The 26,649-nt window shown below is 43.5% G+C and overlaps 1 protein-coding gene across 17 annotated transcripts in view; it reads left to right on the top strand.

Moving 5' to 3' along the window:
* The window catches only part of SVIL (supervillin), a 241,499-nt gene that overhangs the window by 148,752 nt on the left and 66,098 nt on the right, over positions 1-26,649 (top strand). For 10 of the 17 annotated variants that reach the window (XM_059909480.1, XM_059909472.1, XM_059909438.1 and 7 more), the window contains 6 exons: positions 5,985-6,042; positions 6,157-6,308; positions 9,183-9,858; positions 22,443-22,523; positions 25,051-25,923; positions 26,284-26,454. In XM_059909480.1, coding sequence (XP_059765463.1) covers positions 6,035-6,042; positions 6,157-6,308; positions 9,183-9,858; positions 22,443-22,523; positions 25,051-25,923; positions 26,284-26,454 — 1,961 coding nt within the window. In that variant the 5' untranslated portion in view covers positions 5,985-6,034. Of the gene's footprint in view, positions 1-3,099; positions 3,319-5,984; positions 6,043-6,156; positions 6,309-9,182; positions 9,859-22,442; positions 22,524-25,050; positions 25,924-26,283; positions 26,455-26,649 lie in introns of all 17 variants that reach the window. The other 7 variants (XM_059909447.1, XM_059909454.1, XM_059909493.1 and 4 more) reach the window with 2 other exon arrangements.

The following is a 26,649-nucleotide window of genomic DNA, read 5'->3' on the forward strand; positions in this document are numbered from 1 at the left end:
TGTTTTGAGGAAATAGACACTGAAAAATTTAGAGGTATAAAGGGCATCAGGCTGCAACCTACTCTTAAATGATTCAGAAAGATTAATATGTAAATATGTGCATTTGTATGCATGTGTATGTACACAAAAATATACATATGGAGAGAAAAAGAGGGTAAAAAAATCAATCAAATGTAGTGACAAATGTTAGCATATGAAAGATGTCTTTTAATTTTTCTGAGTCTGAAATTATATAAAAATTTTAAAGGAAGGAAAGCTTTTGGGAGCTTATAAATAATAATAAACTATATTCAGGACTGGCACTCAGAAGATAACAGTGATAGAACAGTCCGTAGTCTCTATACCTGATACGTGGAGTGATGACGTGTTTCCGCAGTCGGGGCAATTTCCATGATTTTTTAGTATTAGCTTCTTTTCCAGTGCTTTATAATAAACCCAACCAAAACTCAGGGAGGTGCCTAATAAGGACTGCACGTGCCCATATGAAGGTTTTCTATTTCCTGGAAAGGAATGAAAAAAGTACACACACACATCAGCCCTTCAAGTAAAGCATCCTTCACTTTTATACAACCGACATGTTTTCACATGGAATAAGTGTACCAGAGTAATTATGTTACATGTGTGTTTTACTAATTTTGCTTTTAAATGGTAGACTTGGAGAAAGGGAACCAAACTCCAGATGTCTCTCTGTTCCTTCTTTTCGCTTTCCACCCATTTCTTTTCTCTGTTATCTCATGTCCGTAGGAGTGAGGCAGGTCTTGGTCCTTAAGAATTAATTTGTTAGAAAGAATAGACTGAGAAGTAACTTATTTACTGGAGGGATTTTTTATTTTCCTAGAAGAGTCACTATAGATTTCCACGAAGAATTAACAAGCTCACGGGCCCATTTAAAGTGTAGCTTGATTTATGACCTTATTTTGTTCCTCAGTAAATGATCAGAGAGGGCTCTAAGGTTATAAGCCTTGAAATGGTTTTGAGCTTGGATCTAGGCTTGATTGAAAAGAAGGCAGTGCTGGGCTAGTGGTGTCTGTGGTCACCATAACCCAGGGTGTGGAGGACATCTAGTAAGCAGGCTGCTTATGTGTTATCTTTGTCCCCTCTGTCCTGGGATCAGTGGAGGATGGTAGCATCCCAAAGGCGGCTTTGGAATCACCTGGGAGCATTTTTGTGGCGTTGCGCCTGGGGTTGATTTGGCTTTTAGTCGGGGAGCCAGGGATCCTCAACATCCTACAGAAGAGAGCTCACAACCAAGAAATTTCCCACTTGAGAGGCCATTAGCGCCCCATGGTGATCTGTGATCCGCTCCAGAGCCAGCACCCCGAGACCTGTGTGTCAGCTCGATATTATCCTCAGACGCCGTCGACCCAGCAGTGAATGACCATCGGACGGCAGTGTTCGCTGGTGGGTCGCCCAGCCTGTCTTGCCCAGAAAGGGACAGTAGGATAATTTGGCTCCCCTGCCCTGTCCCTCTCCTTCCTCTCACTGCACCAGACTTCTTGGGGTTCAGTTTCTATATTCTGACCGTCAGTCTGTCCCCTTCTCATACTGTCTTAGTCCTCACAGAATATTGAAGCGGGGCGGTAAAGGCGGTAGGAAAAGGATGGTTTTGTAGCGGATGGGACGTTCACACCGTCTCCCCGTTCGTTGACCTTTCCTTCCGGATTATGGGAAGTAAGAAATGTCAGGAAGGAGCGTGTTGCGTAGCTTTTTCACTGGATTTTTCCTTAAGTGTTTTCAGTTGCATAACTTCTATAGAAATTTTTCAAATTTTAATGAGATAAAAATGACTTTCAGTCGCAAATGAGTCCCAGAGAAGCCTACTTAATTTTTCCCAGTGGACATCACATGCCGCCCTGTGTGCGTTACATTCATATCTTTCATGCTTGTTCTTAGTGCATTCGGATGGTTTATAAACAGCAGAAATTTATTGCTCACCGTTCTGGAGGCTGGAAGTCCAAAATGAGGGCGACAGCGTGGTCGGGTTCTGTTGAGGACCCTCTTGCTGGTTGCAAACTGCCAACTTCTCATGGCATCCTCCCATGGTGATGGGGCTTCGGAGCTCCGTCGGCCTCTTTATGAGGGTATCGGTCCCATTCATGAGGGCAGACCCTCATCACCTCCCTAAGGCCCCACCTCCTCATACCTTCACTCTCGGGGTTAGGATTTCAACGTATGAATTTGGGGGGCGGGACGCACACACATTCAGACCATAGTCTACCTAGTGGAAATCATTTAGGAGAAAAGGCAACATGCCGCTGTACTACTCAGACCCTATTCGTATACTCCATTTCTCAGTGCCGGGTTGGGGGCACGGGTTTAAGACAAACTTCTCAGAGTCCTTGGAATTTGGTTTCAACCGCTTCTGGAGCAGTTTTATGAAAGATACGGCTCCATTCTCTGCTTTGGGGTTTAAGTAATTCATTGATACTCCTCCTCGAAAATATTTTCAAAATGTGTGCCACCAGCCACGAAAGTTCTATCACCATTGTCTCACTAGAGCTCATTTGTTACCTGGGACGCTACTCTAAGCCACACTTCCTCCAAAGGCAGGAGGTACCACGGTCACCAAACCCTTGCCTTATACAGTGGAACGCGAGAAGCCAGACGCCCACCCCCAGCTGCTCTGGTGCCTGCAAAGGCCACCGGACAGAGAGACTTGTGAAGCCAACTGTCTTTTGAAAACAGTCAATCCAGCTAACTGTTCAGGTGGCTGTCATTTAAAAATAAATTAATAGAAAGATGGCTAGTATCTCTGAACACAATCAAAGGACGGTATAAAAGTCGTGTGTGCACGCACATATGCAGTTTTGACTCACTACCAAAAATAACCACTTAGGGACTTCCCTGGCGGTCCAGTGGTTAGGACTCAGCGCTCTCACTGCCATGGATTGGGTTCAGTTCCTGGTCGGGGAACTAAGATCCCACAAGCCGCACGGCAGAGCCAAAAATAAAAATAACCACTTAAAAAAATCAGATGGAAATTGAAGCAGCTGAAAATTAAATTCCATGCATTCATACCCTATCCTGTGAGTTTCTGCTTTGACTCAGCCTTGCAAATGTTTCGTGGGCCCCAGGGCTGTCACAGCTCTCTGTTCCTAGGACCTCAGTGGGAGCTGCTCAGATGAGCCCTTATGAATTCACGTGATTGAGGAGGAGACGAGGAGAGAGACCTCGATTCTCTGCCAAGTTTGGCCATTTCTCCAGAGGAACCATTGTTTGGCCTCTCCGTGCAATATCCCTGTGGCCAGTGTCACAGGAGGCCCTCACAGCATCAGCAGAGCGCTCGTCTGACCGTCCGGCGTTGCCAGGAGAGTAGAGGTCGTTACCTTTTCCATCGTCCACCTGAATTACAGCCAGGAAGCAAATGTTAACGTTTCCTTCCAGGGAAAGCCTGTAAGGGGAGGCCTAGGAACTGGGTTAATCTAAACTGCAGTTGCTCGAGGTGTGCTACGTCACACACCGTTAGAAACCCCACCAGGTAGCTACAGACCTTTACAGGTCAGTGATGGGTGACATAGGAGTGGTGTGAGCTCCTGACTGGTGGAGCTTGCTGATAGCACATGGGGGTTCAGAGTACTTTAGTCTCTCCTTTTGTACACGTTTGCAGTTTTGCATGATGGAAAGCTTGAAATACTGTGTTAAACCTGATAAAACTAAAAAACAGATAGTGAGATTTCTGCTGGCTAGAGAGAGAGATTAACGGGTTAGGCCTCCTCTGGCTCCCGTGGATGAAATAGAACTCACTCCTATTACTCCATGGTTTTACTTCTTAGACCAGCCTGTGACGTGTGTGTGCGTGCGTCTGTGTGCGTGTGCGTGTGCGTGTGTGTACACGTACTCACTGGGCATCTGCCTCCCCCTATTATAAGACAGTCTGCAGGAACTGTGTCCGTTTTGTGTGCCTGTGCATGTGCGTGTGCGTGTGTGTGTGTGTACACGTACTCACTGGGCATCTGCCTCCCCCTATTATAAGACAGTCTGCAGGAACTGTGTCCGTTTTGTGTGCCTGTGCATGTGCGTGTGCGTGTGTGTGTGTGTACACGTACTCACTGGGCATCTGCCTCCCCCTATTATAAGACAGTCTGCAGGAACTGTGTCCGTTTTGTGTGCCTGTGCATGTGCGTGTGCGTGTGTGTGTGTGTACACGTACTCACTGGGCATCTGCCTCCCCCTATTATAAGACAGTCTGCAGGAACTGTGTCCGTTTTGTGTGCCTGTGCATGTGCGTGTGCGTGTGTGTGTGTGTACACGTGCTCACGGGGCATCTGCCTCCCCCTATTATAAGACAGTCTGCAGGAACTGTGTCCGTTTTGTGTGCCTGTGCATGTGCGTGTGCGTGTGTGTGTGTGTACACGTACTCACGGGGCATCTGCCTCCCCCTATTACAAGACAGTCTGCAGGAACTGTGTCCGTTTTGTGTGCCTGTGCATGTGCGTGTGCGTGTGTGTGTGTGTACACGTACTCACTGGGCATCTGCCTCCCCCTATTATAAGACAGTCTGCAGGAACTGTGTCCGTTTTGTGTGCCTGTGCATGTGCGTGTGCGTGTGTGTGTGTGTACACGTACTCACTGGGCATCTGCCTCCCCCTATTATAAGACAGTCTGCAGGAACTGTGTCCGTTTTGTGTGCCTGTGCGTGTGCGTGTGTGTGTGTGTACACGTACTCACGGGGCATCTGCCTCCCCCTATTATAAGACAGTCTGCAGGAACTGTGTCCGTTTTGTGTGCCTGTGCGTGTGCGTGTGTGTGTGTGTACACGTACTCACGGGGCATCTGCCTCCCCCTATTATAAGACAGTCTGCAGGAACTGTGTCCGTTTTGTGTGCCTGTGCATGTGCGTGTGCGTGTGTGTGTGTGTACACGTACTCACTGGGCATCTGCCTCCCCCTATTATAAGACAGACAGTCTGCAGGAACTGTGTCCGTTTTGTGTGCCTGTGCGTGTGCGTGTGTGTGTGTGTACACGTACTCACGGGGCATCTGCCTCCCCCTATTATAAGACAGTCTGCAGGAACTGTGTCCGTTTTGTGTGCCTGTGCATGTGCGTGTGTGTGTGTGTACACGTACTCACGGGGCATCTGCCTCCCCCTATTATAAGACAGTCTGCAGGAACTGTGTCCGTTTTGTGTGCCTGTGCGTGTGCGTGTGTGTGTGTGTACACGTACTCACGGGGCATCTGCCTCCCCCTATTATAAGACAGTCTGCAGGAACTGTGTCCGTTTTGTGTGCCTGTGCATGTGCGTGTGCATGTGTGTGTGTGTACACGTACTCACTGGGCATCTGCCTCCCCCTATTATAAGACAGTCTGCAGGAACTGTGTCCGTTTTGTGTGCCTGTGCGTGTGCGTGTGTGTGTGTGTACACGTACTCACGGGGCATCTGCCTCCCCCTATTATAAGACAGTCTGCAGGAACTGTGTCCGTTTTGTGTGCCTGTGCGTGTGCGTGTGTGTGTGTGTACACGTACTCACTGGGCATCTGCCTCCCCCTATTATAAGACAGTCTGCAGGAACTGTGTCCGTTTTGTGTGCCTGTGCGTGTGCGTGTGTGTGTGTGTGTGTGTACACGTACTCACGGGGCATCTGCCTCCCCCTATTATAAGACAGACAGTCTGCAGGAACTGTGTCCGTTTTGTGTGCCTGTGCGTGTGCGTGTGTGTGTGTGTACACGTACTCACGGGGCATCTGCCTCCCCCTATTATAAGACAGTCTGCAGGAACTGTGTCCGTTTTGTGTGCCTGTGCATGTGCGTGTGCGTGTGTGTGTGTGTACACGTACTCACGGGGCATCTGCCTCCCCCTATTATAAGACAGTCTGCAGGAACTGTGTCCGTTTTGTGTATCATTGTTGCATGGGAGCCATGAACAGAAATATGAGTTCCATAAATAGATGTTGCATGAATGAATGAATGAATGAATGAATGAACAAAATGAATGCATGACGACTAAATACTGGACTATCTTTTTCTTCTTTTTTGTCTTATTTTAGTTGCAGAATTAAGAAAAATCTTTGAACCAAAGAGGAAAGAATCTTCAGACATGAAAAGGTAAGGTGTTCGTTGTACATAATTAGGAAGTAGAAGAGTTTGCAAAGCAGTGTCCAGTGTTGCCTGAGAACTGATGTCCGTGGCTCACCACGCCTTTGTTGGTGTCTTGCACAGAAAAGAAAGAATTGCCAGGCGCCTAGAAGGAATTGAAACTGACACGCAGCCCATCCTCTTGCAGAGCTGCACGGGCTTAGTGAGTCATCACCTGCTGGAGGAGGACCTGCCCAGATACACGCGCGCCACAGACCCAGCCAGCCCTCACATCGGTGAGCTTGTGGCCCGGTGGCCCGTCATCAGCCTTTTCTATCCAGCACTCCTGGAAAATGAGATATTCCAAGAGAGTGAATTGTGTATAGATGTAATGTGTATTAAAATCTATGTGTTTGTTCAAACCAGCAGCAACACCTGTGTCAGCTCTCCCACGCCTCCCAGGTGTGGTCCTCCAGTGTCACAGCAGTGAGAAATGACCCCCCAGTTGGGTAATTGATGACCCGTCATTTGTCTCCCACACCTCCACCCCCCACCCCAGACCATCCCAGGGCAGGAACTGTGTCTCTCTCTCCATCCTCTCAGGGCCCCAGCTGTCAGGGACCCTCAGGTTTGTTTGGGAAAGGGCTGAGTAAGACAGGCATCTCTTACAATAGGTTTAAGTAGAATGCCCAGATGCCCAGCACAGGACAGCGTTGCTCTCGGCAGGGAGCGTGGAAGAGCAAAGCTGGACCTCGAATGCCTGGGGCTCTTATTCTATGTGTTTATGCAGCAAACATCCTATTTAAATTATTTTAATAGGTGCAATTTTAAATGCATTGTGTATTTATTTCATATTAAACAGCATGTCAAACATGACTTAGGTTTTCCTTGGTTACCCAGACGTTGGTGTAGCATCAGATAGTCCGCGTGACCTTGGGAGAGGGTGACACACGCGGGGCTGCCCTTCCTGCCCTCCCCGTCCCTGGCTCTGCGGCTCTGTGCTGCTGCTCTTATATCCAGGGTTTTCTGGTTCCTTCCTCAGAGAGAGATGCTGGTCTCCCTTCATGATGTGATGAGTTTGCCTGTCTCTACAGTTTCTGGTTTTCTGTGGTCAGAAAACTAGAGAACTAAGATTCTTTTTTACATACGTGAAGAAGCAAGAATAGACAGAGCACCAAGATATATGGCCAGAAATAAACCCTAGTGTATATAAAATGTTAATCCATGTATTATATGATCGTTGAAGCATCACGTTAGTGAGAAAAGGAAGAATTATTTAATAAACCAGTAACGGGAAACATGGGATAGCAGTGGGGAGGGACTATGTCCCGTCTTCACTTCCTACCCAACACAGAAATAAGGTCCAATTAATCACATGATTAATTTTAAGAGAATAATTAAAAACAGGAAAACAAAGGTGAATATTTAGTTCCAGCTGAATGGAAAAGGACTTTCAAAACACTGGAACAGCTGTAGAAATCACCATGACCAGGTCAGTTGACTTGACTACATAATAATTAACATCTGTGCTTCAAAGACAGTCTTTGACTTCACAAAAAATAAAGGAAGTTTGAAAATATCCATGAAGAAGATAAAGAGCCCATATTCCTGTAAAATTTTACACAAACCAATAAAAATGACACTGTGAATCAAAAGAATATAGAGCAATAAGCTTGACCAGATATTCCAGAGAAGAAAAAGATAATGATACAAATGGCTACTAAATAATTGAAAAATGCACGCATCCTCTTTTTCTAGTAATCAAAGGCAATTTTTAATTTAATTAAAAAAAATTTTTTTGGAGAAACATGACATCATGATAAACATTTTTAAAAATGTGGAACTATTTATATAAATCCAAAATAGAGATATAAAGATGAAGTACAACAGATACAGATAGATAATAAATTATTATGTGATTATTTGATAGTCTCATGTATAGTTTTATATATTACATATGTGCTTTCTTTCCTAAATTTTTTGATTGAAGTATAGTTGATTTACAATGTTGTGTTAATTTCTGCTGTACAGCAAAGTGATTCAGTTATACATATGTATACATTCTTTTTCATATTCTCAAAGGCGATTTTTAAAATTAACACTCGGTGTTAGTGAGAGCATACATTGCAGATTCCAGTGTAAATCGATTCAGGCTTTACAGAAATTAATTTGACAGTCTAGCACGTGTCTTTAAATGATGTACCTACTGATAAAGCAATTCCACTTTTATGCAACTATCTTTTGTAATAGTAATCAGAAAATAAGATGGATTAAAAGTTAGAGTCAACTTAAGTGCCCAGAAATATGAGAATGGTTAAATTGATTCTGGAATGCCTGTAGTGTAAAATATTATGAAGCCTTAAAGTAAAATGATGTCTTCAAAATACGATTTCCAAACTTAGAAAAATGTTTTATATAGGACGTTAAGGTTACATAAAATATGAGTTATTTTATATAGAAAAAAAAGAAGAAATCACTTATGTAAAAGACTAGAAAGAATATATAGAAAAGTTTAGCAATTATCCATTTATTTATTACTGATTATTATATGTTAGTGATTATTGGTGATTTGGAGGTGAACCTTCCTATGTTTTCACTGTAGACCTTTTCTACATCAAGCATGCAGAGTATAATTGGAAAAAGCCACTTCTGTTAAAAAAAAAAAAAGAAAACGAAAAACACAACCACACCTGGCAGATGTTGACATGGGCCATTATTGTTATGGTTACTATCAGATCCTGTGTGGTTTCCCACGAAACCACTATCCATCACTCGTCAAATAACAGCAGTTCAAATATCTGTTATCTTTTCTAGAGGAGTCTGAACTCGTCCTCTGGCCTCACACATGAAATATTAAACTCAAAAGCAGAAAAGTAAATAAATAAGGGGAAATAGGCCCTGAACTAGAGTGAGGCCTGTCGGGACTGAGCTTTAGCTGAGGCCGTGCTTGACGCAGCTCCTGCAGCCCACAGAACATCACAGCCTTTATGTATTTCACTGCAGACCTCAAACTTCTTCAGCATCCCAGGTAAATCATTTTAGGCAGCTACACGTAAGTGAGAACTTGGACCTTCACAGCCTGGGCGCTCGGAGCGTATTGTGTACAGAACAGAGTAGAATAACCACATTTTATTATTTGCTTGAAATCTGTGTGTGTGATCTTCTTGTAGGCCGATCAAATGAAGAGGAAGAAACTTCGGATTCTTCCTTAGAAAAGCAGACTCGACCCAAACACTGCGCAGAATCCTCGGGCGTCCATGGTGACTCTCCCTACGGTTCCAGCATCATGGACACCCAGAGCCTAGAGTCCAAAGCCGAGAGGATCGCCAGGTACAAAGCAGAGAGGAGACGGCAGCTGGCAGAAAAGTATGGGCTCACCCTGGACCCAGAAGCCGACGCCGAATCTCCATCTCGATACACCAAGTCCAGGAAGGACCCTGAGACTGCTGAGAAAAGGGGAGGAAAAAGTGACCGATCTGCCGAGTCCAGCAAAGATCCGGGCGCTTCCTACTCCAGGACCGAGGTCCCGGGGGTCAGGAGCTGCGTGGCTGAGTCCAAGGACCACTCCCTCCACCGGCGCGATGGTGTTTCCGACGCAGAGGTGCTGCTCAACGTAGAAAACCAAAGACGAGGTCAAGAGCCCAGTGCCACCGGGCCAGCCCAAGACCTGCCCCCCGCGGGGGAGGGCTCCTCATCCTTCCCGTTCTCCGGGCGAGACTGCGCCCTCGGTGAAGTGCCAAGGTCCCCAAAGCCAACGCACAGCCTGCCCGGCCCGTCACCTGGGCAGCCGGCCTCTCCGAGCCACTCCACAGGTGACCTGCCGCTCCCCGCCGAGGCTCGAGCCAGGTAAGCGCTGACCCGCGGACACCCGCCTCCCCTCTGCCACTGCTGTGTCTGGGATCTGGGGTCCCTCAGCGCTCTGCGGAAGGCTGGGCTCACCGCAGAAATAATGCGATTTATGGTTTTTTAATTTCTGCAGTCTCAGCACAGGTTCTACCGAAGCAGAAAGCTTCCTGGTCTTTTTTATTTATTTAATTCTTGGTATGGTCTTTTTTATTTATTTAATTCTTGGTATGTTCTTTTTTAAAAGGATAAATTGAACAGGTGTCATGGGGACACACTTTCAGGAACCTTTTTTTTTTTTAACATCTTTATTGGAGTATAATTGCTTTATATTGTTGTGTTAGTTGCTGCTGTATAACAAAGTGAATCAGCTATATGCATACATATATCCCCGTATCCCCTCCCTCTTGCGTCTCCCTCCCACCCTCCCTATCCCACCCCTCTAGGTGGTCACAAAGCACTGAGCTGATCTCCCTGTGCTATGCGGCTGCTTCCCACTAGCTATCTATTTTACGTTTGGTAGTGTATATATGTCCATGCCACTCTCTCACTTCGTCCCAGCTTACCCTTCCCCCTCCCCGTGTCCTCAAGTCCATTCTCTACGTCGTATGTTCCTATTATCACTTTCTTAACTGTTTTGGGTGTGTTATTGTAGGTCTTTTCCTTCTCTTGTGTTTCCTGCCTAGAGAAGTTCCTTTGGCATTTGTTGTAAAGCTGGTTTGGTGGTGCTGAATTCTCTTAGCTTTTGCTTGTCTGTAAAAGTTTTAATTTCTCCGTCAAATCTGAATGAGATCCTTGCTGGGTAGAGTAATCTTGGTTGTAGGTTTTTCCCTTTCATCACTTTAAATATGTCCTGCCACTCCCTTCTGACTTGCAGAGTTTCTGCTGAAAGATCAGCTGTTAACCTTATGGGGATTCCCGTATATGTTATTTGTTGCTTTTCCCTTGCTGTTTTTAATATTTTTTCTTTGTTTTTAATTTTTGATAGTTTGATTACTATGTGTCTTGGCGTGTTTCTCTTTGGGTTTATCCTGTATGGGACTCTCTGTGCTTCCTGGACTTCATTGACTATTTCCTTTCCCATATTAGGGAAGTTTTCAACTATAATCTCTTCAAATATTTTTCAGTCCCTTTCTTTTTCTCTTCTTCTGGGACCCCTATAATTCGAATGTTGGTGCGTTTAATGTTGTCCCAGAGGTCTCTGAGACTGTCCTCAATTCTTTTCATTCTTTTTTCTTTATTCTGCTCTGTGGTAGTTATTTCCACTATTTTATCTTCCAGGTCACTTATCTGTTCTTCTGCCTCAGTTATTCTGCTATTGATTCCTTCTAGAGAATTTTTAATTTCATTTATTGTGTTGTTCATCATTCTTTGTTTGCTCTTTAGTTCTTTTAGGTCCTTGTTAAACGTTTCTTGTATTTTCTCCATTCTAGTTCCAAGATTTTGGATCATCTTTACTATCATTACCCTGAATTCTTTTTCAGGTAGACTGCCTATTTCCTCTTCATTTGTTTGGTCTGGTGGGTTTTTACTTTGCTCCTTCACCTGCTGTGTATTTCTCTGTCTTCTTATTTTGCTTAACTTACTGTGTTTGGGGTCTCCTTTTTTCAGGCTGCAGGTTTGTAGTTCCCGTTGTTTTTGGTGTCTGCCCCAGTGGGTATGGTTGGTTCAGTGGGTTGTGTAGGCTTCCTGGTGGAGGGGACTGGTGCCTGTGTTCTGGTGGATGAGGCTGGCTCTTGTCTTTATGGTGGCCAGGACCACCTCCAGTGGTGTGTTTTGGGGTGTCTCTGAACTTATTATGAGTTTAGGCAGCCTCTCTGCTAATGGGTGGGGTTGTGTTCCTGTCTTGCTAGTTGTTTGGCGTGGGGTGTCCAGCACTGTAGCTTGCTGGTCATTGAGTGGAGCTGGGTCTTAGTGTTGAGACAGAGATCTCTAGGAGAGCTCTCGCCGATTGATATTACGTGGGGCTGGGAGGTCTCTGGTGGTCCAGTGTCCTGAACTCGGCTCTCCTACCTCAGAGGCTCAGGCCTGACACCCGGCCGGAGCACCAAGACCCTATCAGCCACACGGCCAGGTACGTGGGGAGTTTCTTGCCTTTTGGGAAGTGTGAGGTCTTCTGCCAGCGTTCAGTAGGTGTTCTGTAGGAGTTGTTCCACATGTAGATGTATTTTTGAAGTATTTGTGGGGAGGAAGGTGATTGCCATGTCTTACTCCTCCGCCATCTTGAAGGTCCTCCTCATGACCTTTCTTCTTACTGTGTTTCTCGTTCGCCTTTAACAACTGTCTTTTTCTTTGTTTTTCTGTGATCATACCCAAGACTTTGGGACGATTGTTTGTGTTGCAGTCATTTAAAGTCACAAAGCGGAAGGACACCACTAACCAATTTCCACTGGGTCTCAGTTTAGGGTATGAAGTGTGACTGTAATATACGCTGAATATAACTGTAACATATGTTTTATAAGTATATTGGCACGCTAAGAAAACAGCTGGGTATACGAGCACCTCATTGAAAAGATCAGCCAGTAGGAGAAATCGCTGTGTCATAGGGTCAACCTATGGAAAATCAGAAAAGGAATAAAATCAAAAAGTCAGATGCCAGAGAGGATATGTGTTTCTTTCTCAATTTAAATATCTAAATTTAAATTTAAGTTCAGTTTAGATATTTAAATCTAATAAGTATGATGACTAATTAAAATGCAGTCTACTTAAACATCCTGCATAACGGTTTGGGGTAGTTGTCTAGACAGACTCCGACGTGTATTTTTCAGTTCAAACAAGCACTAGCTTTGCAGGTGAATTGAGGAAGGATGAGAACCCAAGATAAGGCAAATTTATTCTGGAAAAAAAAAGGATGTTGGAAAATACTACTGTTTATTCCACATTGGAACAGAGCAGTAAATATGGTCGGCTTCATATGGCAGTTATATATCTAAAGCAGCTTGTTTTAGTTACTGAAGTATATTGACCTCAAGACCTGTCACCACTTGCTTGATCATCTATACTAGAATATTTAGGGATATTAGTTTCTAAGAGAATTCAATAGTATGGATCCTGATTGTATTTTGAGGGCCTTTGTTCAGCCTTTGAACTTAACTGCTTGAAATTTAGGGCCCTACTGTCTCGTACTTTGAAAGGTAAGTCTGTTGTTTGGGAAATTTGCTTTTCGTAGTAGAAACAGTGTTTTGGGATTAGTTACCCTCTATCAAAGCAAACTCTTCATGGGCTGTGTGAGCAGGACAGACAAACTTAACGTCGCAGTTTGGTTACATGGGTTAAAAAATAATGAGGAATCTAATTTCTGATTGCCATATCATGAAAACTGTTTATTATCATGGTGTCTAGGTTAACTGTCTAGATCACATATAGTAGATGAGATTTTGAAGCAATTGTAATAATAATTAAAACCATGTTGAGTATTCCAGGTAAAATGACAGGATTCTTAATAGTTCTCTGTGAGTTAAAATCTCAATATTCAAAAATATATATCACTTAAAATCTTAAGAGCCCATCTCCTTCTAGATTATTTGAAGAGGCATGTTACCTGGAAATTTTCATAAGCCTTAGCCTGACAGCGCCTTACTTTCATGGAAGAAAGGCTTTAAAGTATTGAGAAATTGTAAAGGAGTTCACAAGGAAGCACGTGCCTTATTTTTTTTGAAGCCACTCAAGGCATACAATTCTATGACTTACAGGCAAAGAAACACAAATCATTCCATACATATAAGGAAAATACTTCAGATGTATTTACATTAAAAAAGGATGGAAAATAATGTGTGACAGGTATGTTGTTAAAATAGCATTGGGATTTATTTGGCAATGATTCTATCTACTCACCTTTTAAAGACGGATTTAAATGGATTAACATTCTACTAGTTGTCCTTTCTCTAGAGCCAGGTAATTCAGGTGTCAGAAGGTCATTGTTGTCTTACTTCCATTTGGGGAGAAGAAAGACAAAAAATACTTTGTGAACTAAAACAGTAACCAAAGAGCCCTCGGCGACCCAGTAACCATAAGTGAAAATAAGATGGTGTCTGACCTGGAAATATGTGACGGAGAAGTTTAGAAGATTAAGGAATGACCAACAAAAATTATCTACAAATAACAAAACAGTTGAATACCATACTTAATCATGGATTTGTCCTATCACTGAAATGGAATATTTTTCTCCCTGCTGTATTTTACTCTCTCATCACCTAGCTCTGCCAGGGTTTGGAACTATTCATCTCTGAATTAAGTCACTCCCATTCCATCATTTCATTTTGTGCTCACAAGAAAGGGGCTCTTTGTGTTTCATTAATTAAATAGGAATACATCACTCATGAATTATAACATCAAAAGACTGCCCGTGGTGTCCTAAACTTCAAATATGAGCCAGATATTGAATGCATAGTTTTTGTATATTCTCGTATATGCTAACGCAGAAATATATGTACACACAGAATAATCATTAGTTCTCACACTGTACTATACTGATTTTAAGCATTATAAGCTCAGTAATAATCTCTAGGGCAATATTTAGCTGAGTAGTAAGTTTATTTTAGAATTATTTAATGTTCAGTTTATATGATAAAGAGCATATGTATGTGTATGTGTGTACTTTAATGTATGTATGTGTATGTATGTTAGTCACAGGGTCTTCAGTTCAGAAATCCTGTTAGTTTCCCAGGAAGTCAGGTGAAAACATTGTTCTGTAGCGAACTAAGAATGTACATAGTAACAGAGCAGTATATATATATACCACATCATATATAGGTGTGTCTGTATATATATATATATGCTATATTATATCAGTAATAGAGCATAAAACACCTCCCAACCGCCATTCCCCAAATCCTGCCAAATCCTTTAAGTCTGGGATTTCAGGAACTATGTTTTCTGAAGAGGTGGTGTTACTGATATGAACCATTCTTTGTTACTTCAGCCACTGTGAATTTTAGAATAAAATTCAAAGGGATCGGGGGCCTATGAATTATTATTCAAAATTTTAAAAATCTGAGCTCCATTAGAAATCCTAAATTCAAAACTCTTGTTGAATTTGCTCCTTGGTGTATCTCTTAATATTAAAAGCAATAAGATGTACCATCTCGGTTGCTTCTGTGCGTGGGGACTCATTCACTACCCCGCGTCCCACAGCTGCTGTTCTCCTGAGCGTCTGTACTTCCCTACATGACTGGAAAGAAGAGAATCACACCTTATTTCCCAGTAGTGACCTGCTCTGGAAAACCCTTGTTTTTGTTTGTTTGTTTGTTTATTACTCTACTGGGATCCCCATCACACCTTCTCCCACGTAACAAACTGTATCATTCTTGGCCAGAAAATGATGATGGGGGTTTCATGCAGAGCTGATGCTGACATTTGACCGGGGGTAGCCACCACTGGCGATTGATGGTTTAGACTGGGCTTCCCTGGCACTGGAGCATTGGCCAGGAAGATAGACCAGGGTATCCTCCAGAATGATCTGTTTCTGCAACACTGTGACATGCAGACTCTGGCCAACTAGGAAGGAAGGGGGATTATGCTGCAGTCTTTCTTTCTTTCTTTCTTTTTAATTCAAAAAACTTTTATTTTGTTTTGTTTTCTTTTGTTTTTAATTTTATGGAAATTTAGTTGATTTACAAAGTTGTGTTAATTTCTGCTATACAGGAAAGTTATACATTCAGTTATACATATATTCAGTTATACATATACATATATTCAGTTAGCCAGTTACATATGTATATATTCTTTTGCATATTCTTTTCATTGTGGTTTATCACAGGATATTGAAAATAGTTCCCTGTGCTATACAGTAGGACCTTGTTGTTTATCCATCATATACTTAATAGTTTGCATCTGCTCATTACAAATTCCAGTCCGTCCCTCTCCCTCCCCACCTCCCCTTTGGCAACCACAAGTCTGATCTCTATGTCTGTAGGTCAATTTCTGTTTTGTAGATGTGTTCATTTGTGTCATATTTTAGATTCCACATATAAGTGATGTCATATGATATTTGTCTTTCTCTTTCTGACTTACTTCACTTAGTATGATAATTTCTCGGACCATCCACGTTGCTGCAAATGGCATTATTTCATTCTTTTAGGGGTGCACGTATCTTTTTGAATTAGAGTTTTTTATCCTTTATTTCTGATTGTTTGGGCATCTCCCAGTGAGAGGTTTGCATCTGAAAACCATCTCCAGAGCCTGAAGCTCATTGTTTTGGTTAATTAGAGAGATGCTGAGGAAGGCAGCTGCCTCTGGACCATCTGTGTTCCTGGGTCAGCTCCTGTCTCTCCCAGGGCAGGAGGGTTCCTAACAAAGACTCTGCGTCGGGGCAGAATGTCATAAGAACAGAGATCTCCGAGCATCTACTCTCTAAAGAGACCGCTGGGTGCTTCTCACGTGTCTGTTTCTGTATCAGCACAGGATCGCTCTCACCTTTCAGTCCCTGTATCCCCAAACATCCATCCTTGTCCTGTTCTTCTAGCTTTGGGCTATTTTTATGGTTAACTCATTGCCATTTTTTTCCATTTTATTCTGTTTTCACTGGCAAGTATCCATTTCTGTCCATTGAAAGAAATAAGACTGTGTCACCCCAAATACTAGCTGGTATGTCCTAAAAACGCAAAAGTCTGCCAGATTTTAAAATGTAAAATTTTGCCCGTGTGCTTGTGCCTTTGCACATTCATAATATTCATGAATATTAGCATACATATTCACTGCTAATGAATACAAAGAAATCATTAGCAGTTTTTCCAAACAAACAACTTTCAGCAAATAAACTTTTAATTTTAATGAGATGCTGAAGTTAATAACTGTTCTTCCTAAGCTGAATCGTGTTTTATAATTAGGAGCTGTTATATAATTAGAGCTGGACACCCACAGGGTGAAACTAATTTTACTGTGCTGGATTTGACTTCATTTTGGTGGCAGGAAGCACTTTTTCTTCTGTTAACTCTTAGGGGTTATTGGGAGTTAAAGCATGTCATCATATTGTATACTTAGGGATACAAACCCAGAGCAACTCCTGTCTTTGACAACTTTGGGTGAATTCTTATTTCTTGGTGATACAATTCTCTGCCAGACAGTTGCCACATCATTAAAAAGTTCTGTTACACTCAAGGTCACCATCTCATCCACAGTAACCCTATAGCCCTCTCCCGAGAGGTAACCTCTGCCCTATGGAGAGCTGGCTCACCCCAGGACCCCACAAAATAGATATTCTATGTTAAAGAAGTTTAAACTCTTAGAACCGGAAGTAACCCGGGAGATTATTTAGTTTAAAAATCTATTTTATACATGAAAAAAACCCTGAAGATTAAAGAACTTAAGGAACTGGATTAAGACCATATAGCTGAGTCCATGATCCGGTCATTCAAGGTCTCCGAATCCATCAGAGTTCTTTCCATGACACGCTGCTCTTGTTATTAATGTCAGTTCTATTTTCCATCATAGTGGAAAAGAGGGTTTGCTGGTTTTGCCCTTTGAAGGTTAGAAACTTTAGGAAAGAAGATCAGGGATATTATAGAAACCATTTTATGTGGATTTACATAAGGTATTTAAAAGCCTCATCCTCATAAACAAAATGAAAACATATAGTCTGGGGAGACTCAAACTCAGTAGATATCTGTCCATCCACCCAGACCTCAGAGGTCTTGATTTATGGGTTAATTTCAGCTCTGAAGTAGTTTAAGAAAACTATCTTGTGCCAGGCACCGTGCTCCTGGGTGGGCATGTCATTTTTTTTTAAGTGTGGGAGATAACTACAACACAGTGAGGTAGATAAGGTTATAGAGCTCAAGGTTGGGTGCCATGGGAATACCAAGATGAGGTATTCAACCTTCTCCCTTGGAGAAGCGGTCATAGTTGAACCAAGTCCTTAAGGATGTGGTGAGTTTGCTAGACGTGGAGGGGAGGCTGCTTCAGGTGACCTAGAAGGAGGGGGACGGGATGAAGCAGGAGAGCCAGGTGGGGACCAACCATGGAGCATCTAACGACAAGGCATTTGGCCTTCTCCTTGTGGACAGTACAGCGGGAAGTGTCTGAAGGATTTTAAAACAAGTATGCTTGATGATGTACTTTAGAAAGATAGCTCTGGAGGAGTGTGGGGAATTGGTCTGAAGGAGAATTGATTCCAATCAGGGAGGTCACTAAAGAGGTGGTCACGGTTACCCAGGCATGAGGTGACGAAGTCTCTGGTTCCAAGTTGGGCTTTGTCCTTAACTTGGTCCTGTTTGGCATTTCATTAGATGATCTGGGAGATGCCAACGATAGGGTGGTCAGATTTCTGGAGGAGGGACTGTGTAGATAAATTTGCTGATAGAAAAAAAGAGAGAGAAGGGAGAGGGAGGGATGGAGAGAGAAGAGATTAGAGGGAGGGTGAGAGAGAGAGATGGAAGAGAGAACAGGAGCATGGAGGCAGGAGAGCACATGTACCTGGAACGATGGCTGGAAACTAACAAGATGAAATTTAAGAGAGTCCTGTATTTAGAAGGGGAAAAAAAATCAGCGTACAAGTTCAGGATTGGGGAAACCTGATTTAATAGCGGTTCATGGGAAACAGACCTAGAAGTTTTAGTTGACAGTACGTTCTTTATGTGACTGCCAAAATGGCTAGTCCAATCTTAGGGGACGTTAATGAACATGAACTGTCAATAGCACAGGTAGCCCTGGTCCACCTGTGCTCTGCAGTGCTCAGATCCCATCTGGGGATCTCATTCTCCTCGGGCTGTCAACCAATGAGAGCACGTTCAGAGAGTCCCCCTCCCCATCTGCCTGCTTTCTTGACCTCTCCAAGTTTGTATAACCTTCTCTCTGTCTTAGTAGAAACCAGAGTCGTTTTGGGAGTCTCTTACACATTCTCTGGTGCTTAGATTCCCAAAGCAGTCTGTTCTCATTATCAGATTGTCCTTTTCCCAGCACGGTTATAAAGCTGAAGCTTGAATTGGTACAGGGAGCCCTAGTGTTACCAGTCTGGCTTCTGGTTGATGATGATTCTGCCAAAAGGGGGAAAGGAGAGAAAGAGCTCAGGAACCAAATGAGGTGTCTCACAAATGCAGCTTCAGCTGCACCTCATGTCTCAGGAAGAGGGACATTTAAATGCCCAACATCCTACAACAAAGCTGACACACCCAGAAAAGGATGTACACGATTTTGTCAGGATTCCCCCAAACATGGCGCCTTGAATCTGATATTAAGCCAATCTGTAAGATTGGTAAGGATGATCTCAGTGATAGCATTGCTTTAGTAGAAGCCTTACAGGAAGGGTAGATATCATGTCTCAGTCACTTTCCTATCTCCTTCCCAGCATCTAACACATACCAAGGGGCTCCATCAGTCATTTCTGAATGAATGTTCTGCTGTTTTCCATGTCTTCATAAAGTGTCAAGAGACAATAGCAGTGCCACCTGAAATAGCCAATCTGCAAGTGGTTTATCAGCCCACAACATATAAGGGACTTGCAAGGAATGTAAGTCTTGGGTCATTTCCTTCCTCAAGAAAGTTGTGCTGGGAAGAAGATGTCACTGAACTGCACAGCGGACTCAGGGATGGTCATTTACATTCTGGTCCAAGCCTTTCATCTAACTGTGGACCAGTGACCCCAATCAGCGGAGTACACTTGGAGTATAGAGCTTGTACTACCAGGCTCTTTCCACTTTGTCTGGGCGTAGAATCCTTGTATGTGGTCTTGAGTCCACATAAATACCGTTCAGCTGTGAGTGGGGATCGTGATACGTGAGCCAAAGAGCCGCTGGCTGCGTTGGGGGCCTTGTCAACGCGGTCTCCAGCCCCAAAAGGCTGATTCTAGGCTGGTCTCTGACCAAGGCAGTTGACTCCCTGCATTACTTTGCTTGGTTACTTCATTAGAAGCCAAGCAGGAGATGTGGAAACCCAAATGGATCTGGGAACAGGAAACTTGATCCCCCTCAGAAGGCCACTCCAGCCCCTGCTGCAGACTCAACCCTTCCCTCCAGCCCTCTGTCCTTTCACCCTTTCTTGGCCGAGATTGCAGCATTTGGCGTTTAGCACTGAGATTAGCCCCGAGGGAGCCTGGAAGAAATTGGTTATCTCACATGTTTATCTTGCTTCTGCGCCAAGAAGACTCTTTCTACCTTTTGATTACTCAAGAAAGCTTCACTCTATAATCTGACAGTGAGATATTTTAAAAAATTTTTTTGAGGTAGAGTTGATTTACAGTGTTGTGTTAATTTCTGCTGTATAGCAAAGGGATTCAGTTAAACATATATATACATTCTTTTTCATCCTCTTTTCCATGATGGTTTATCACAGGATATTGAATACAGTTCCCTGTGCTGTACAGTAGGACCTTGTTGTTTATCCATCCTATGTATACTAGTTTGCATCTGCTCATCCCACACTCCCACTCCTTCCTCCCCACCCCGCCTTGGCAACCACAAGTCTGTTCTCCATGTCCCAACAGTGATATATTTTTAAACTGAGGTATAATTTACATCAAACTGCACGTAGTATTTTAAGGACACAGGCTGGTGAACTGGGGAAATGTGTAAGCATTACCCCCGTCCAGAGAGAAGAAGTTTCGTCACCGCTGTGCCTCTGTCCACCTACATCGATTCTTGACTTTGTAAGGACCTCACTTAGCTCTCATACATAGGCTGGTAGTGTCATATATTCAGCTCATTATGTTTGTATGACACTAATCCTTCCCACTGTTAACTTTTTAACCGAGCGTTAATTATTGAAAAATAGTTAAGCATAATGTTAAGAGACACAAAATAACAGCATCCACGCGAGATTTAAACAACAAAGAGAAAAGAACCCATGGCTTCATTGCCGCTCTCCAGATGTGATCTCTTTTTTTTTTTTTTCACATTTTAAAACACTCACCTGCTATTATTATGCCTTCATCTGTGCATGGAGTGCTCTTAGGATTTACTCTTAACAACTTTCGTATATAAAATACAGCAGTGTTAATTATATTTACCACGTTGTACATTACATCCTGAGAACTTATTGGTCTCATAAGTGACCTGATAATTTTTTAGGGCAATACTGACCAAGGTTTATTCTGATTAATGAAGGTTATATTCAGAAAGTTGTATAGCGTATGTCACAGTTTGCAAAGCATTCTATCGTACAAAAAGCATTTGAGCCTTATAATGACTCTGGGATGTAGTCATATGAGTTACTAACTGATGATTTTCCAAAGCAGGCATCCATCCCTCTCTCTTCTTCCTCTGTATCCTGAGCCAACATCAGTTGCCTCCTTTCCGGGCCACAGAGGATATGCCAAACTATTCCCATGTTTAAATAAATATCGAGAAATTAGACCCTTTATTGTTGGAAATAAGATGGCTTCCCATACATCTGACTTTTTTTATTTACCACGGGCTAAATGGCTATAATACTGGAGACGGGCAGGGGTGGAGGGGTAATTGCTTTGGGTGTAGCAAGACTGGGGAACAGACGTCCACACCTAATTGTGACAGATTTCAGTGGTCGCAGCAAAATGCACGGTAGTGATGATCGACAGGTTCTTGCCTGTGAGCTCAAACCAAAACCCAAATTTAAATGATTTTAGAAAATTAAGAGAATTTTATTTTAATTACTACTCTATTCTTTTGGAAATTACTTTTGATCTGAAATGTGTTTCCAGCCTGGTCTTGAAGGACTCTTACAGGTAGGTTGGTAAGGTTTTGAGCTGGTAAACATTTTAACTAGCATGTAGAATTTCCATGCTTTCTTTTTACATTGTAAGAGGGTACAGGTCAGTGGTTTGAGTATTCCTCCTGTGTCTTGCTTTACATAATGACCCCAAGGTTTTCCTTGCCTTTGATTTTTTGGTAAGATATCTTCAGCCTGGCGTTATTACTTTGTCACATTCAAGCTTGCATCATATTTGATTGTGCGTTGAGGAGTGAATGTATAAATCCTATTTTATCCTGCCTAGCATGGTGTAAGTTTTTTAATGGCTGGCATGATACTGATTCACCTTTGCTACTTCTCAGAGCCCAGCTCAGTGCTTTGTACATAGTTGGAACTCAATAGACATTTATCAGATGGACTTACATTAGTATTTGGTAACTTGCATTAGTATTTGTTACATTGGCTGCATTGTTCAATGACAAATATAAAAGGAAAATATAGAATAGCAATTAAAGATATGAACTTATTGAATTTCTTTTTATTTATTACCTTTATTTGATATGTATTGTTTTGCATGGACACTATTTTTATATTTCGCTATTTACCTTACCAGTGTACCTTAACACAATTATAGATGATAAATTAATTGATATTTTTAATCCAACTTCTTACAAGAGAATTGTCTGGTATTTGTGGGCAGAGTGTGACTCCTAATACTTTTAAATGACCCAAAAAACACTTTATTTGGTGGCTTCAGATATATTTATTTGATCTCTTGATTTCAGTAGTGAACCAAACGTCCTAGAAATTCCATGAACTGAATAGAAACCCCATGGCAAAACGTGCTTAGACATTTTCAAAAGCCAGGATTATTCTTTACTTAAGAAAAATCAGCCTTGAGAGTTTTAAGTTATAATAATTAAGTCTGTGTATATGTCGACATTTTCATAGACATTACCTGAAGTTTTGTTTTTTGTACACAATAGTACCGGGAAACCCAAACATGAGTGGTTTCTCCAGAAAGATTCCGAAGGGGACACACCTTCACTTATCAACTGGCCTTCCAGGTATCTCCCGAGCTCTCGGCTTGTGTTTAGTGACTGCATCTCTGGTCCAGCTGGCTTATGTCCCGCACATCACCGAAACTAACTCTCCTTTGCCCTCTTTTTGGTGGCAGGGCTTTTGAAAGTCATGTGTTCAAAAGGGGCTGCTGGAAATTACTTTCCAATCATTTGCTTTTCTCTTTCTACTGCCCTAATCCCTGCTAATGTCAATAGTATTTCCCTTAGCTTCTCTTTTGGAAAATCTTCTGGCTACACCTCTGGCTTTTCTCCTTTCTCACACTCACGTGCTGCCAGGAAGGGGCAGTAGTGAGGATATAACCAGCATCTCTGGGCTGCTCCCCTGAGTCAGGCTAACCAACTAGTGTCCTATCTTGTCAACAGCTGCCCCTGCCCCGTCCTACCCATCCAGCCTCCTTCTTTCCACGTTGCCTGTCCCTCAACCATTTGTTTATTTGCACAGCTACATTTAGGGCATGTGGTTTTCAAAGCAGACAAAACCCTCTCTCGTTTCATTTTTAAGGTTGGGGGCAGGGAGAGGCAGAAGGAGTTAGAATGAGTAAGTCATTGGGAGGACAAAACACCCATATATTGAGTTTCTAACAGTCACTTTGTTCTTGGCCGAGGACAACATTCAGATTGTCTCTGATGAGAAGGACACATTCCGCAGGAGAACTTGAACCACATTTCAGCCGCCTTTTGATTAACAAAGCTTATAAATATGAAAACCTCCAGCACTGGCTAGTCTCTGGGAAAAATAACAACCCAGAATGCTTTCTTTCCCCCTCTGAATTGTTCATAGTAACTGCCTTTTATGTGTCTTTGATTTTTTTTAAATGAAATATAGATAGATATCCTGCATCTTATGTTGAAAAACATGTAGGCGTTTATATCAAATTTAGCAGGGTGCCTTTGTCATTTAAGGAAATAGTCCCTTCCAAAAAATAAATATCAGAAGCAATTATTTTTGCTGACTAATCTTAAGTAAATAAAGGTTTTACATTCCCCAAGAAATCACTTTTCCCACTTCAAAAGCATTTCTTTATTTTTTAAAGATTATCCCCAGGAAGTAATCCATTCCTAAGCAGTCTGAATGGTTTCTTCTTCCTCACTATGTGGTATTTTTTAAAAAGTAAAAACAAGAACTAGTTTGCACTATTGGACATTTACTCTTTGCTAAGCACTAAACCACGTACTTTGCAGACATCACATTATTTCCATTTAAAAGGTAAAGCAGCTGGGGCAGGTAGGTTACCTGAGACCATACAGCTGGAACTGGCTGAGTCAGGCTTTGAAAAGAGGTCTCCTGGGACCCACAGCCAGAGCTCTTGGCTACAGTCATAAGAAAAGGTTGGTAGCTTTTGAAATGGATTTCAGTTTTGCTCTCAGATGTTTAAATAGCTCTAGAAACAACAAGAGCCCTCCCTTTTTAGATTAGTTTTTAACTGAAGGCCTAATGGCAATTCCAGAGGGGAGAAAATGTTCAGCGCATTAATTCTTTCAACAAATATCTTTTTTTTCTAACGTTCTTCTTAGTGCTCAAATTGCTAGATGTCATGGTGTCTTAACGGGTCACACGTTTTCTGAATGATTGAATGTAGTCTGCATGGCATGAAAAAGTTTGTGACTGTTAAGTGCTTGAAAAGAGGTAATCGTCTGATATATCTTGAGCCCAATAAAAAATAATAATAATCACGAATGCTCTGACATTTACAGGAGACAATGAAATTTTTTTTCAGTGGGAATCTACAACTTTTATTAATCATATTCATACACAAAAATAGAAGGGACTCACAGAAATATCACTTTCAATACATATAAATGCCTACAATTTGTGCTTTAACTTACAAGAGGGAATAGATGCTAGGGCAAAGGGATTTAGCTAAGGTACCACAAAAAGCTTAGAACAGACGAGTGGAGAGCTAACTACTGAAATTAGGAATTAGTCTAACGTCCATACCGGAGGTCTGCACACAACGGATCTTCAATAAATGCAAAACTACCACAAATAAAATTTTCTTAGACCTCAGACCAGCAAGCACCAAGCTTTTCTGAATGTAAATATAATTTTGAGCGGTAAACAGGTCGAGCAGGAGACGATGAAAGTACCTACGGTCTGTGGGCTTGTAGATGCTGGAAACTGCCCCTGGCCCAGTCCTTATACTGGGCCTGTCCGTGTGGAACGCGTACCAGTCCATAGCCCAGCCTCAGCGTGCCCTGGTGCATACCCGTGGTGCCTAGTAATGAATCGTTCTGTGGCTTCTGAGTATTCATCTAGTTGGAAGGCATCCATCCTCTCCCAGAATAGCATCTGACCCCTCCTAGCTTTACAGAAGGAAGGGTGAGTTTGGCATTTGGAAACTCAACTCAGACGCCTTCCTCTGGCGAACAATAGTGGGTTTCTGACACTGACTCCACCCGCCCCCGCCCCCCCCAAGATGCTTTTCCATTCCCTGGGCATCCCTGATCTGCACACACGTGCTCTCTTCCCCTTAAGCAGTTACCGCACTTAAATCCTTTTTCTTTCTTAAAGAGTTAAAGTTAGAGAAAAACTGGTGAGAGAGGAGAGTACTCGCAGCAGCCCTGAACTTGCCCCTGAGCCCTTAACTCAGAGGAGACAGCAGCCAGCGCCAGGCCATCACCTGGCCTTTCAGTCAGAGAACTCAGCCTTCGCTAGGGTCTCGGGCAAGGCGGCCAGCTCTGCACGACGGCCCATCCACGGCTACGTCCAGCCGGCAGATGCCAGTCACGCCATCACGCCGGCGGCCTCGGACACCCCAGAAAGCGCATCCGAGTACAGCTGGGTGGGGTCAGCCAGCCAGACTGTCACAAAGCCTCCCCCCTCGAAGGTTCTAGAAGCTGAGAGAAGAGATACCCCGGTTCTCCATATCTGTGAATCAAAAGCAGAGGCCGACGCGCTCTTCTCTGAAGCTCTGGAGAAAAGCAGGAAGACGCTTTTGGCTCTGGAGGATCGTGGGCCTGGGAGAAGCCAGGAAGACCCCTCTGGAACCCAGGACTTGGGTAAGCCCGCTACTAGCACGGTCACCTCGGAAGCTCAGAAGGAACCAGAAAGCCTGGCCCGCCCACCTGCAGCTCAGCAGCACACGGAGAGGATGGGCCGAAGCGAGATGGTCGTGTATGTTCAGAGCGAGTCTGTGTCCCAAGGCCACAAGAAGGAGGTGGAGGCCGCGAGGAAGCGCAGGGCCCTCACCCGCTCGCTGTCTGACTACGCGGGCCCGCCTCAGCTGCCGGCTCCGCAGGCCAAGGCCCCGGCTTCCAGGCGAGACCTGGAGCCGCAGACTTCCAAGGCTGAGGCGGAAGTGGGCCTGCTGGACACGAAGGTCTCCGTCGCCCAGCTCCGCAGTGTGTTCCTGCAGTCAGCCAGGGCCAGCAAGAGACCCGAGCTGTAGGTGATGTCCACGCGCCCCCCCGATGTGTCACTTGCACGTCCTTGGCAGACTTAATTCACTTCTCGACTTGTGTGGTGTCCCGCCTTGAGTCTTACTAGCTTAGCTCACAAGTGTGTGCAGGGCAGATCATCCAGGACATGGCTCCAGGACTACCAGTCTGCTTTCGCCTACTAACGGGGAGCTCTAGAGTGTCGGGTCTCGGAATGTTCCATCTCCCGACGTGCATGGTAGAGGCATGCGGTGGGATTTGGCGGTGTTCGTGCCTTGACTCACCGAGATGCATAAACCTGTGCTTTCTTCCCTCTGTCTGTCTCCCCGTCTCCCTTCTGTCTACCTTCTCCCCACGACTCTAAAAGCCATTCACGGGTCGAGGGGTCAAGCGAAGGCGCTGGCTTGCCTACCAGCGTGGAACGGGAGAGAGGGTCCCGGAAACCAAGACGCTATTTTTCTCCTGGTGAAAGTAGAAAGACTTCTGAGAGATTTAGAACTCAACCCATAACCTCAGCAGAACGAAAGGAATCAGATAGGTAGGCATGTGTCTGTCAAGTGCCCTGGTCTAGGAACTTAGAAGAAATCCTGTGGGAATTTCTACCCCAGGGATGGTCCTGATACTATTTCAGTGGGATGTGATGACCCCATAATTCTCCCATCTAAGCTCTACGGAGTATTTATTTGGCTCGTGTAAATGTATCTTTAAAGAATGTTGACCATGACGACAGTAT

This window comes from Balaenoptera ricei, chromosome 2, assembly GCF_028023285.1.
Source record: "Balaenoptera ricei isolate mBalRic1 chromosome 2, mBalRic1.hap2, whole genome shotgun sequence".
Classification (NCBI taxonomy): domain Eukaryota; kingdom Metazoa; phylum Chordata; class Mammalia; order Artiodactyla; family Balaenopteridae; genus Balaenoptera; species Balaenoptera ricei.